General features: G+C 33.0%; 2 protein-coding genes across 2 annotated transcripts in view; one reads left to right on the plus strand and one right to left on the minus strand.

The window, feature by feature from the left end:
- Positions 1–65: 65 nt before the first annotated feature.
- Positions 66–13,998, minus strand: part of LOC148284249 (uncharacterized) — a 556,808-nt gene continuing 542,875 nt past the window's right edge. Inside the window, exon 5 of the mRNA XM_088242419.1 lies at positions 66–1,360. Coding sequence (XP_088098545.1) covers positions 804–1,360 — 557 coding nt within the window. The 3' untranslated portion in view covers positions 66–803. The remainder of the gene's footprint in view (positions 1,361–13,998) is intronic.
- LOC148284250 (uncharacterized) lies at positions 5,586–8,415 on the plus strand. Its single transcript, XM_088242423.1, has 2 exons — positions 5,586–5,783; positions 6,328–8,415. Exons 1-2 carry the CDS (start codon positions 5,645–5,647, stop codon positions 6,876–6,878), a joined length of 690 nt encoding a protein of 229 aa, XP_088098549.1. The 5' UTR covers positions 5,586–5,644; the 3' UTR covers positions 6,879–8,415.

Here is a 13,998-nt window from a genome sequence, read left to right on the forward strand (position 1 = left end):
GTTGTAAATAACTCACTATTAGAAAATGGAATCGAGTTGGGGTAGAGTGGGATTCAAACCACGGACCTTTGGTCCGTGAGTCCGAGACACTAGCCACAGGACCACAACCCGATCAAAATTAAAATTTTAAATTTTATTATTTCTTCGTTTATTGGACTTACTTCATTTCTCTTTTATTTCTTCATCATTATTTCCTTTCCGCACCCAATGGTGCACAGGGCACTGCATTGGTACACCAATCGAAGCGTATCTTGATATTTTTTTATACATGAAGGTAAGATGATCAGTCTTACGCTTCAGTCGCCATTCCAGGGACTATGAAATATTCTAGTCTAAAAACACTTTTTGAAATAAATATTTCATCTCAACCACGTCGGGAATCGAACCCGAGACCTCTTGCATGGTAGGCAAACGCGCTGACCACTACACCATGAGGCCGACATTTCTCTTTTATTTACTTATTAAATTATTCATATTCTTAGATGTGACACGGCGCTAGAATCAAGCCAGGTTTTTTTAAGAATTTTGACATGCCGAGCTATAAAGGTTACTCATCCCTGCACCTAGGTCTTTGTCTTAAATTGAGATTATTATGCTAAATCAGTGTGATAGACAATGTTATTGTTACTAAGTATAAATAAAAATAAAAGATTAAATGAATTTATTTATTAAAATTTTACATCGATAATAAATTGTGCATAAAAATAATTGAAGTGTTCAATTATATATTATATCTAAGTTAATTTTGTTTTTTTTTAAAAATATATTTTATACAAGTACTCAAAGTTTTATTGTGTATCAATTCATATTATTATCTCTGTACAAGCAGCTTTAGTGTTCCAACACGGGTGAAGATGGTCAAAAAAGTGTCGAGGAATTGTATCAACTGAAGTTAGGGCAACCCGTGCTGCCTGGAGACCCACAGATACGCATACAGCCTCCGAGGCGCCGAGTAGCGCGGCCAGCGCGAGGCCCGCACCCAGGCAGTCTCCAGCCCCCGACACACTGCGCACATCGTCCAACCGCTCTCCAGGATACAGCCTGCATTCGAGCCCTCCTTCATTCCCTTCCATATACACCATTCCCAGTGTGAAGAATGGCGATTCTTGGCCCCTTCTTCTCACTATGAGCACGCCTCTCTGCCCCATAGTTACAATTAGATTTTCTACTCGTTGCATAACAGTTTTGCACATTTGTAGAATTGACTTAGTGTCATTGACTGAGTATTCACCGCGGTGTCCTAAGTACGAAGCCATCGCTACGAGCTCGTTAAGATTAGGCGATGTAAAAGCTAGAGGCTTTCGATTCTTGTTTTCAAATGGTTTTGTGGCTTTTCTTTTATCCGTCGGCTCAAAGAACACTTGAACAAAAACAAAAAAACATATTAATTTTCCAATAATAATGGTAATAAAATGATTTTAGTTTATTTCTTTGCATAGTTTTTTTATGTTCAGTTACTTTGACATGATTATCTATTATCTATAGCAACCTAAAATTGCTTCTTACAACGACTTGGTTCGAATCCTTGGCACCTTTTTATGTTCAGTTACTTTGACATGAACATCTATTATCTCTAGCAACCTAAAATTGCTTCTTACTACGACTTGGTTCGAATCCTTGGCACCTTTTTATGTTCAGTTACTTTGACATGAATATCTTTTATCTCTAGCAACCTAAAATTGCTTCTTATTACGACTTGGCTCGAATCCTTGGCACCTTTTTATGTTCAGTTACTTTGACATGAACATCTATTATCTCTAGCAACCTAAAATTGCTTCTTACTACGACTTGGTTCGAATCCTTGGCACCTTTTTATGTTCAGTTACTTTGACATGAATATCTTTTATCTCTAGCAACCTAAAATTGCTTCTTATTACGACTTGGCTCGAATCCTTGGCACCTTTTTATGTTCAGTTACTTTGACATGAATATCTATTATCTATAGCAACCTAAAATTGCTTCTTACTACGACTTGGCTCGAATCCTTGGCACCTTTTTTTCAATTCCTCCCTATTGAAATTATAGACAATCTGATATATTTCAATTCTTTATCTCCACAATATTTATGCGGAGATATAATTAAAAGCGATTCTTTAGTAGGGAATATGCAAGTCATTTACCAAACTTATGATTATTGGTTGGTTTAAGTCACTTCATACAATGTGTAGCACTTACACATTGTATGTTTATTTTTATAGCCCATTTATTAAGATGGTTAATACAGTCATCCAAATCTTTAATCACCTTTACTTTATTTGTGCATAACAAGAAATTTTCATAAAAATCATTTGAGTGTTATTTATCATTACTAACTCGGACTAAAATTGGTATTATTTAGGTGCATAAATTTTCATGGTCACTGTTATCAATCATATATTTATGTATCTTTTTTGGGTGATCCTGTGAAGGTTAGATTCGTTCCGACGTTTCATTTACCCCGAAGATGGCTCCTGCAATGGTAGCCGAAATGTCGGAACAAATCCAACTTACACGGAATCACCCAAAAAAGATAAATAATAATTTCTTGCATAATTTTGTTGATGGTTTTTTTTTTACATATTAATTTGTATTTGTTATTTTGTAGTCTAATTTTGTTTTTGTTTCAGCATAATTTTTATTTTATTCGTAACATTTAATTTTGATTAAATAAACTTGAATATATACAAATGTCTCTGTGTCCAGGCAGTTTAAGAATACAGTTATGTGTGAGAAATAAAACCAAAACCCTAGACGATTGTTTTCGACTCGATGCCGCTTTCAGATAAAAGTTCTGAATATGGAAATCGAGTGAAGATAAGTCAACTTCGTTGTGTAGTGGTTGACATGTCCACATACCATTTTTGAAGCCATATGGGTTTGATTTCTCGCAAGGTGGACTTAAAATATTGTTTTTAAAAGTTTTTTGAACCGCAGTATTTAATTGTTTCTGGACTGGCACCTGACGCATAATACTGATCTCCTTACCTCCTTATTTTTTTATATTTATTGAATTTTTTCTCTTATAATTACATAGGTTTACAGAACACGTGAATAATAATAGAACAAAATATTAAGAAAAAAAATTCCACATAGGCAAAGCCAGTGCGTGCGTATACCGGTTTAATCAGTTTAACCTAACAGCACGAATTTATGAAGAAAATTTCACATACATACTAATACATACGTGCACACACACATATCCACCCACCCTATACATGTGTATATACACATTTACTTGCATACACATATATAAAAAATATATTATATAAATATTTTACTACCAAAAACTGAAAAATAATATATTTTGATAGCAATTGAGCTAAAGAAATCAAGTACATCTCTTTCCATGGCCCATTTTTTAGTATATTTTTTAAAAGTATTGATTGGTTAAACTTTTCATGTCTCTCACATTATTAGTAAATACATTGTATAGTCTGGAAGCGAAGAAGAGTACATGTCTCCGCCCTAATCCAGTTTTACAGAGCGGTACTTTGATTTGAAGACTAATACCCGTATGCAGAGACAAACCTTAAGGTGAGGAAAGTACATTCTATTGTCTTCACCTTCAGGTTATTCTCTGCATTTAAAATTAGAATGTACTTTCCTCACCTTAAGTTTTGTCTCTGCATACGGGTATAAGCCTCTGACTGGTTCGATTTTTATTAGTTATAAATCAGTTTTTTCGCATGTGTATATATAAATTTCAAAACCTGTACGCAATACACTCCTCTTACTCGTATGTCCATTATTTCAGTTTCTTTAAATAATAGGTAGTGGTAAGTAGTGGTTTTTAAAAATGTATATATGTAACATAATATGATTTTTGATTATGATATTTTTTTAAGTTTTTATTTTTACAATATACATAAGAGGTATTCAAAAAATAAAAGATAATTACATAGCAATGAAATACATATTAACAGTAAAAAACTAAAAATCCCACAAAGGCATGGCCTGTTCATGGGTATTCAAGAAATGTTCATGATTTTTTTGCTCTCATAATAAATAGACAGGACGGTATAATATTTTTGTGTAATATAAGAAAGAGAAATGGAAATATTCTTTCAAAGATTAGAAGGAACTTTTTATTTTATAGTAATTAAAAAAGGAAATAAAAAATATAAAAAAACTTAGAAATAATCTTTATTATTAAAGGGCAACAAAATATATCATAGAAAAAAAAAATTAATATCTCTAGTTTGAATCCAGGATAGTTCGTATTTTTTAAAAGAAGGAACATTTTGAAAGTTTGGGATCAATTAAATATTATCAGTAAAAAAATAATTAAATTTTTTTGGGCCTATAAAATATGCATGTCTGTGCTAGCATCATTTTACAGTGTGGTATTTCTAGCACACGATTACCTCATTGACTTGACCTATTTGAATTACTAGTGAATACATTATGGTTCTTAAGTATATATTTTAAAAATTAAAAACAATATATTTGTATTATTTCCAAAAGTTTAGCTTCTTGGAACAATTAGAAAGAGGAAAAAGTGCGATTTTTGTGAAGCATTATTTTTAAGATAAAGTTTTGAATAGTTTCTAATGGTTTAATATGGTGGTTAAAAGCTCCCCCCCTATACAATTATTCCATGGGAAAGCGATGACTGTACAAGTGCATAATATACCATTTTAATAGTATTTGGCTAGGCTATTTTTAACCGTTTGAATAAATAGGTTAAATATCTCAGTTTACTAATAATTACTTCAAGATGATTTGTCCATTTAAGTTGACAGTCAATGATTACTCTCGGGCATTTTATGCACCTTTCAGACTTAATTTTTTCGCAGTTATTACATATGTCAAGATTACAATATTTATTATGAAACATTACATTAAAGGAAGAAGAGGGGGAATATGATTTTGAGTTATAAAATGGAATAAACAATGTTTTATTACAACTTAGCGAGTGAAGACTTCAATCTAACCACTCCTTGATTATAGTCATACATTTATTGGCTTTTTTGAAAGTATTATCCCAGGTATCACTTTGTACAATTATTACAAAGTGGCGCAGTTGGTTAGACGGCCAACTGTGAAAATGGCGTCGCGGGTTCGATTCTCGCCAGCTGCAAGAAAAAAATCCAAGAAAGTTTTTTCACAATTGTTCTGGGTGTTGTGGTGTATTTTTCATTACTTCCTTCCATATCACCTCTATCCTACCTGCGGACAAGCCTTTAAATAGAGGCTTAGCGGGTTATTCCATTTAAAAAAAATCTCCATAAGAAACTAATTTACCAGGGACAGCTATATTATAAAGATCATTGATATGTATATAGGAAACAACAAAGGGCCAATAACCGTTCCTCGTGGGACTCCAATCGAACAACGTTGTATTTGGTCAAACCAATGCGGTACTCTATTCACCACTGTGTGTCGAAAGAGGGATGACGATGGTGATGTATGCTATATATTATGGAATCTTTTTTAAGACGTATAATATATTTTTTAAACATACAAACTACCTAAAAGCGAAAAAATATCTCATTGAACTCATGCCATGTCTATGCTCTACTAATATAAATATTCTATGATATGTCGCGTCACATCTCACATCACTTTGTCTGTGCTTTCGTGTGTTTTCTGACTTTATAATCTGTGACTGTTTTCTGATCTGTCAAATTAACCGTAGCAGGCGTTGGCGCCTCGAAGAATAGAAATGGTTTCTAAGTCTAAAACTGGATTGTGCGCTCTTGGCTTTTTTGCCGTTGGGTTTCTATTTGTCGTAATATCGTTTGTCAGCCCGTATTGGTTGGAAACAGACGGAAAATTAGTCAACCCAAAATTTATACGGATAGGTACGTAACCCTACTGTTTGCATGTCAACAAGAAGGTGTGGCATCTTCTTAAACTGTTGTTTTGTTACTGTACAAGTCAAATAAACATCAATATGGTATGAAACTGAATTTATAATAGTGTGAATAATGAAAATACATTATCCACGCTAATAATAGACTACATCAATTTAATGGATTGCGCGAAATTGTGTGAGGCGTGTTAAAACAGTAACAGCAATCTCCATCATTGGTCTGAAATGAGTAATATATGGCTATGGTTAGATAAATGAAAATACTTTTAACAACTGCAAAGCATAAACGGCTGGGCAGTATCTCATATATTTTTTACTACAGTGTATTTAGTTCCGCAACAACAACGGCAGTCTTCTTTACGTACCAAAACCATATATTAATTCAGAATAAATCAATAATTGACCGATCAATCATAATAAAATATACACAGAGTAACTTCTGGAAACAATTATTAACTTAAATAATATATTACTCGCCTCAAGTGTACTTATTAGACTCGAAAAATGTTGATATGTTTCTTATATATACATAGGGCTATGGCAAGTGTGTTTCAACGGCTTCGAGGACCCCCGCCACTGGTACAAGGATGTGATCTTCACGGGCTGCTGGTGGGTGTTCGAGGAGGAGTACTACATCATCCACAACATCCTCCTGCCCGGCTTCTTCGTGGCCACGCAGTTCTTCTACACCGTGACGCTCACGCTGTGCCTCGCGGCGCTGGCGTGCGCCGCGCTGTACTGGAGCTGCTCCCGCGACGACGACCGCTACATCGTGCTGCTGCTCACGCTGGGCGCCGAGCTCGTTATCGGCGGGCTGAGCGGCCTGGTGGCCGTCATCACGTTCGGCGCGCGCGGCGACGGCCGCGACTGGATGCCCAACTGGGAGCACAACGACCTTGGCTGGGCGTACGCGCTGGCCGTGCTTGGCGCGCTGCTGCTGCTGCCCGCCGGCGCGCTGTTCCTGGTGGAGGCGCGCGTGCAGCGCTACCGCCGCCTGCACGAGATCCACAGCCGCGAGCACTCCTACGGCCTGGACGAGCGCAAAGTGGGCACCGCCGCCACCGTCGACATCTACACCACTTGATCACTCCCACTTGAACATTACATCTCCTTTCTACTGAGAATTGTAGTTTACTTGTCATAAATCGTCGACACACAAAACGTGCCTAAACTTTGTTGAATGTTGTAATTCAGTTAATATATATGTTAATATGTCGGATTCTTCAACAATTTTCAACATTTTGTGTAAACACACTATCTATGGTGAAAAAGAATCCCCGATGAACAAATATTCAACGCTTGTAAACGAAAATTCCGATTTTTTAGAGTACATCAAATTGCAAAATTTGTTCTTGTCCCGATACAACCGATCCTGAATATTGTTGAGTAAAAATAGAGGAGCTTTGTATTAAAATTGCTTTGTTTCAAAATCTTCTTCTTTCAAAGACAGGTTGTCATTTTTAAATATACACGATTTGTTATGAGTTATGAGGCAACCTACTAAATGTAATTTCTTTTATTAAAATGATTTGTTCTCAGCGAATGGACTGCAAGCATAATTATGTTTTTATTTAATCTAAAGAACGAGTTTTGACAGTTCTTTAGTGCGATTTTTAAATGATATATATGCTTCGTCTTGAAAGTAATTAGGAATTTCAAATGTACTATTTTTGTTACTTTTGACGTGGAACAGATTTGTTAATTTAAATCTTATCTCGCTTTAGTATAAGATCTGATAGTTATAAAATACAACCTGATATTTGTCATTCCGAAGAGAAAATGAGTTCCGTCCTTTAGTACACAATAAATGTGTATTCTGTGAAACGAGTGCCTTAAGAGTACACTTTAACAATGTACCATATTATGAAATGTTTAGTTGGTGTTAATATGATAATATTGTGTATTAAAACTTTTATGTAATGTTTAATGTGCAGTAAGAACGGCTATGCATTTTTTGAAATAATTATTTGTTTTGGTTTTATGATGTTATTCTAATTTGTTTATCGCTGGATTCCTAACTCTTAGTGAAATCATATCAAAAGGTTATCAATATTGCGGAAGATCCGTCTCTGAACTCGGTTCAATGAAAAGAGAAGAGTTTAAGATTTGTGATGGTTTGACCACGTTCATATAAATTGTTGGATAATTTTGTCTTACCTTACCTTTTAAGTTTACACTTTTGTATCTCATTTCTGTCACAATAGATCTTCACAGGTCGCAGTGACGTCAGGAGCTCGCATAGCACTGATCCCCCACCATTAAGAATAAGAAGAATCTCTCATTAAGGTTGTTAGTTAATGAAACCATATTTCATTTTCAGTGCCTTAAAAACCTTTTTTAATCTTGCTTTGTGTCCGAATTGCATTTCATACATTCATATAGGTAGATAATAATCATTTTTTCAGTCAATGAAAAGCTTGTTTTAAATTCCATTTTACAGATTAATTGGTCGAACTATTCAATACTTTGTGATCTTTTTATCATTTGTATGTGTATTTATATCGACAAACTGTTATTTGGTAATGCCTGAAAGTTATTTACGTTCCGTCCAAAAAATATGTGCATGTTTATTTTTATAAATAATTATTTAATGAACTTTTAAATAAAGTATTAAACATGTATGCATTTTGTTTTTTCTTCTCTTTGGTAATAATATGATGTCCATTATATCCTTGTGTGGCTAATGATGTCACATGTGTACATAAAATACTTACTTAAAAGACTTGATATACATCTCTTATTTTTTTTAAATAATGAAGTCGTGTTTTGCTATAACAGGTCTGAACTATACGATTATTTTCACAAATTATGGAAAAACTTTATTAAATTTTTGTTTTCTAATACCCGAATTTAAAAACATGCTATCTTTTGCTTAATGTGACACGTCATTACAGCACCATCTCCAGAGGGATTTTTTAATACCGTCAAACGTGACAATTTTGCCCAGTTTTACCAAACTTACAATATCTTTTTTTTTTTGTTTAGGACTACTCCTATCCATTTTGTTGAATAGTGATACTAATTATTCTGAGCATTTTTAAAAGTACAAAACGTTTTCTTTTCTTTTATTTATGCAATTTTAGAAGACAAAACATGCTGGGCAAAATTATCTCCACTTGTTGACAATTTTGCCCACTTAATCATTAACTGTTATTTTTGGTTTTATCATACGGTTAATTACTACTTTTTGGGCGAAAAAAACTGTTTATGTTTAAACAATAGCATCATTGAGGCATTACCATTATAAAATCAATGCAAAAAACCGGTGGGCAAAATTGTCAACTATTTCCTCAATTTTTTTATACAATGCGGATTTGTGAGCCAGGGTTGGCGCATAACTGGATTTTTAACAAAACCAAAGGAGTTCTAGTTCTCTAATCCTTTTAATTTGTTCGTGTTTGACTATGCATAAGCCAATAAATTTTTAATCGCTTTAATTTTTTTTTTACAAATCATTTCAGTTCTGATACGATTTTCGTAATTAAGGGGGCAAGTACTCAAAACGATTTTTCTTTAAATGTGTATGTAGAAAACAAACGATTCTTTATTTTTTTTGCACAGCAGTGCAATTATTTGGTAGATTACCTATACTTTGAAATTGTATTTTATGTACAGAATTCATAATACTTTCCATGTTTTATTTTCTTCTTTAGACTTAAAAATATTTATACAAAAAACATTTAAAATAAAAAAATAAGTCTTCGTAATTTCACAAAAATCTGGTAAAAGTAAAACTTTCTAAAATGTGGTCGGATATTCTTACATTTTTAAAAATGGTTTAAATTGTTTTTGAACGGTAAAAATTAAAATTGGTTTTTGTATTACTATTTTTAATTTACTCACAGAAAATGACTCAATCTTGCAGTTTTTAAGGTTTACATTGAATTTATGAAAACCTTGACGCAGGATGACAGGTTCAGGCAAAGATTTCACTATGTTCCAATTAAATACATCAGCAATATCGTCAACTTGAGACCACACAAAGCTCCATTGCGTTTGCGTCTTACAAATGACAACAATATTAAAATTGTGGTTTTTGATGCGCTGATAACTTGATCGACATCATATTAATTTGTCATCTTGCGTATCAACAGTGTTAAACATTACTAAAACAAAAGCGCATTATTTACCGTTATTAATTTCAAGCGGATCAGACCAGTACCGGTCTACATCGGTGTTGGACACTGACACTGTTTTTTCGTTTTCCTCGGCTGAAGATTCGGAGGTACGTTGTTCATATTCGTCGTGATGACTTATGATGGATGTCTCGAAATCTGTTGATTCTTTAACTGAGTAGGCATTAGAGTCTGTTGTTTCCGTGTCGCTATGATTTTTTTTTCAATGTTTTTCTTTATAAGATGTAAGTATCTTTTGATCCTAAAGGCAGAGAAAAATCGGATGGATTGTTATCCAATTGCTGTGTGGTAAAAAAAGTTTTGATGAACGGAATAACTGGCTTATCATTTTCAGGGTGAATTTGGATTGAAACTCCCATTAGATTTTAAAATCTTATTTGTTAAATCTTTGGCGAAAATCTGATTTATGGGCCAGTTTGAACAAAACATCCGGTTACCTCGTTTAAAATCATGTTTTTGTCGCTTACTTTATTTTCTTATATATTTTCTTCTTGTTTAAGCAGCAGGTACTTGCATTTTCTTCGGTTCGCCTGATGTATTATTTTTCTGTAACCTGGTTTTTGTCTTGGATAATGTTTTTTCAAAGTAGTATGTAGTGACAACCCTAGACGTGGGCAAAATTGTCAAAACACTAGTTAAGAAATTTAAGACAATTTTGCCCACTTAAATATCTATTGTGTTTGTTCAAATAGATATACAGAAATACTTTCTATAGCGTTTTTATTATTTATGCAATGCTCACTTGCCTCGGTTTAACACAACCTCCGCAACAACAAAAGTTTTGACACTATTTATAGATATACAAAAACAGACCTTCAAGTTTAACTTCAAATTTCAAGTGATCAACTGAAACTGGCGGTAAACTGAATACTTAGTTTTGCCATGGAACTATCAAAATATACGCACCAAATGTAATTCTAATGATACCAGTAACATTTCTTACTTTAATACATGATTTTGTTAAGGATTTCGGCAGTGGGCAAAATTGTCATGTTTGACGGTACAGTCTTAAGAGTTGAGGTAACTGCTAGGTAATTATTGAACATACATAATTACATTTAAATTTATTTCAACAGAGAGTGAAAACATTTTTCAGAAGGGAATATGGACGTCTGGGCATTTACAGGGCTTATGACCCGTCCAGGGAGAAAATCCAGCCAGTCTGCAAGCATTTGGACATACTCAAACATACGTAATTACATTTAAAACAGTCAATTGTAAATTTAAGAGGAAATGGTATTTTACATTTGAACCGGGTTGCAGTCACATGAAATATCTGTTTTATTTTTTATTTGTATTTTTACACCCTGAAGCGTAACACTGCAGTGCGTTTAAATGTTTGATAGCCTATGTTGATGTGCAAAATTTGGTTTCTGTAAATACCTACCGCGAAACCGTCCAATTTTGCCCGCTTTTTTTTACAATTATGTTGATTTTCTAAAAAAAAAAAATATTTTGTGCTTTACTTTTTAATTACTAAGAATGACCGAGGTCATCATTGAATTGGATTACAATTGTAAATTCATTCATATTTAAATGCGATTTCAAGCAATTTAAAATTCTGATGGCGGGCAAAATTACCTCCATGTTTGCCGCAACCATTACCTATTTGTTGAACTGTAATGGCGTTCTTGTCTAAGAACTACTTTATTGAATTATTCATTCAAGGGCAAAATTGTCGTTTGAACATATTTTCAATGGCAAACTAATAAAATATTCGTCTAAAAACAATTGGGCAAATTTACCCGCCGAACTCTATTTGTTTTCATACAACCAATTTATGGGCCTTAGGGTTGTCAAAATCTGGTTGATACTTTAAGAAAAAATAATTAATCTTGTTTATTTAAAGAAATGTTTTATTGAAGTACACATACCAATAATCTTAGTCTTAATTACCTAAATGTCATTTTTTTAATATCAGGTAGGTACACAAATGTTTTGAAATGGCAATTACTTATACCTATATTGTGAGAAATAATTACTTTCAGGAATATAGTTAATGAACTACTAAAAAGGTTAAAACCAGACGACATTAATTTTAAAAATTAATATAAATTATTTCGGAATCTAAGTGCATTGCTACGAAAGTAAAAAAAAATGTTTGAGGGTGGATAATAATGGAGGCTGGTTAACTCCAGATATAATGAAAATGATCTAATATAGAAACAAATTGTAAACCATGCAAAAAATGAGAAATTTTTCAGAAACTATTAAAAAGCAATATAAGGAATATAAAAACACATTAGACACAAACAATTACACACAAAGGCAAAGAAGAATTATATTAAATTATCCACAATAATGATAATAATTTTGAAAATCTAAAATCCCCAATGTGTTAAAAACCTTCATAATAGTTTTAATTAAATTTAAACTAATTATTAAAATTAGAAAGTGACAGCCCTAAAAAATTTTTTCGTTTGGGCAAAATTGATAACCGTCATACAGCACAAGTTATAAACATAAAATGATCTGAAAACCTTTGTCTATATTATGCAACAAGAAAAACTTACCTACCTTTGTCGTTGCTATCGAGCAGTGTATTAAAAAACGCAGAGTCGTAATTGGCCCGCAACAATTTTTTGTTCACATTTTTTTTTTTAAACCAACAGTTAGTTAAACTATGCAGTGCCTGTATCTATTAGTTGCAAATACGGGTTTGATGATGGTAGCGAATTATATTGATAGTTAATTTATCTGATTTAGGACGTTAATATTTTGAAAGAAAAAGTTAAGGAAAAAATGTTCTTTGGGAAGCGATATATTTTTTTCTAAAGTTTTATAAGCCTTGAAAAACTAATTACTTACACCACACACCTAAAGATGTAGAGATGCAGGCGGTAAAATTACCGCGGTATTTTACGGGAATTTTACCATATTTTCGTAAATTACGATATTTTACCGCGCCTTTTGGTAAAATTACGTAATTTTACATCCATACACACACCACAAACTAACTACGAAAACATAAAACAAAACATACGTACGTCCTGTGAGTGTGGTGTAAGTTCGTTTGTTAAAAACAATGAAAGTTTAAAATGTTATACGAACAATTTTTCGTTGGTAGAACTGTTTATTAATAAATAATAAATACTATTCTTCCATGGTGTCAAGTTTATATTTAGTGATGCGCATAATCTTAATATGCTTTTTTAAAGAATTATTTATACTAGTTCTTATTAAAATAATCGATACATAAGAGATAAAATTTTACTTTTCATCCATTTTGGATCTCATTTCAACTAAGAAACTTGATTTTAAAAAATAAGTATGATTCCCCCTTTCAAGACCCTTCACGGCTGGTATTCCGAACGCAATTATAGCGCGGTATAGCGCGTTTTTACGTAATAAATACGGGTTATAGCGCGCTGTAAATGCGTTCGAAATACGGAGGCACAGCACAAACTAAATATATTGAAAAGCCTACATTTTTGTTATAAATAATAAAAATATTTGACTGATTTATATAGCGACATTTTTGTGAAAAATCACCTTATGGGCGCTTTACAATTGTATAGCTAAATTTACATTCTAACTAAGCTAAACTGACATATTATATTTTCTGATTTAAAATTGAGGGTAAAATTAACGAAATAAGTGAGATTTTAATTGGGGTCTGAACTGACTGGGACTGTCAATGATTCGTAAGCTTGAAAGCAATTGGTTCCAGGCAGAGAGGCCGGCAACGGCAAAAGCACGATCTCCGAACCTAGTGTTTAGGGAGCGCCGGATTTCGGAAAATTTTCCTCTGCCTGAATCAAATGCTGATCTCAGAGCCTATTTTCTTTGACATGTATTTTCCCTAATACAAAGGACTGATAAATATTTTGGAGCCATTTTATGAAGGGATTTGAATACTGTCCAGAAAAGCTTGTTATTTATTCTCTTTGGGCTTTTTAACCAATGCAAATCTTAAAGATGTTGTTAGATGTGAGCATATTTTTTTACTCCCGTAATAAGCCTTGCCGTTGCATTGAATTATGTATGTACTTAATTAATTCATTTAGCTTTTTGATTAATTATGTATGTACTAACCATTTTGCAATTTTATACTAATTTTGTCAAGAT

The sequence above is a fragment of the Micrasema longulum genome, unplaced genomic scaffold (genome assembly GCF_059751315.1).
Source record: "Micrasema longulum isolate JH-2025_06_02 unplaced genomic scaffold, ASM5975131v1 h1tg000137l, whole genome shotgun sequence".
Lineage (NCBI taxonomy): Eukaryota > Metazoa > Arthropoda > Insecta > Trichoptera > Brachycentridae > Micrasema > Micrasema longulum.

Coding starts and splice junctions, on each gene's coding strand:
- LOC148284250 (XM_088242423.1), top strand. CDS start 5,645: ATGGTTTCTAAGTCTAAAACTGGATTGTGCGCTCTTGGCTTTTTTGCC. Junction 5,784..6,327: donor CCCAAAATTTATACGGATAG/GTACGTAACCCT, acceptor ATATATACATAG/GGCTATGGCAAGTGTGTTTC.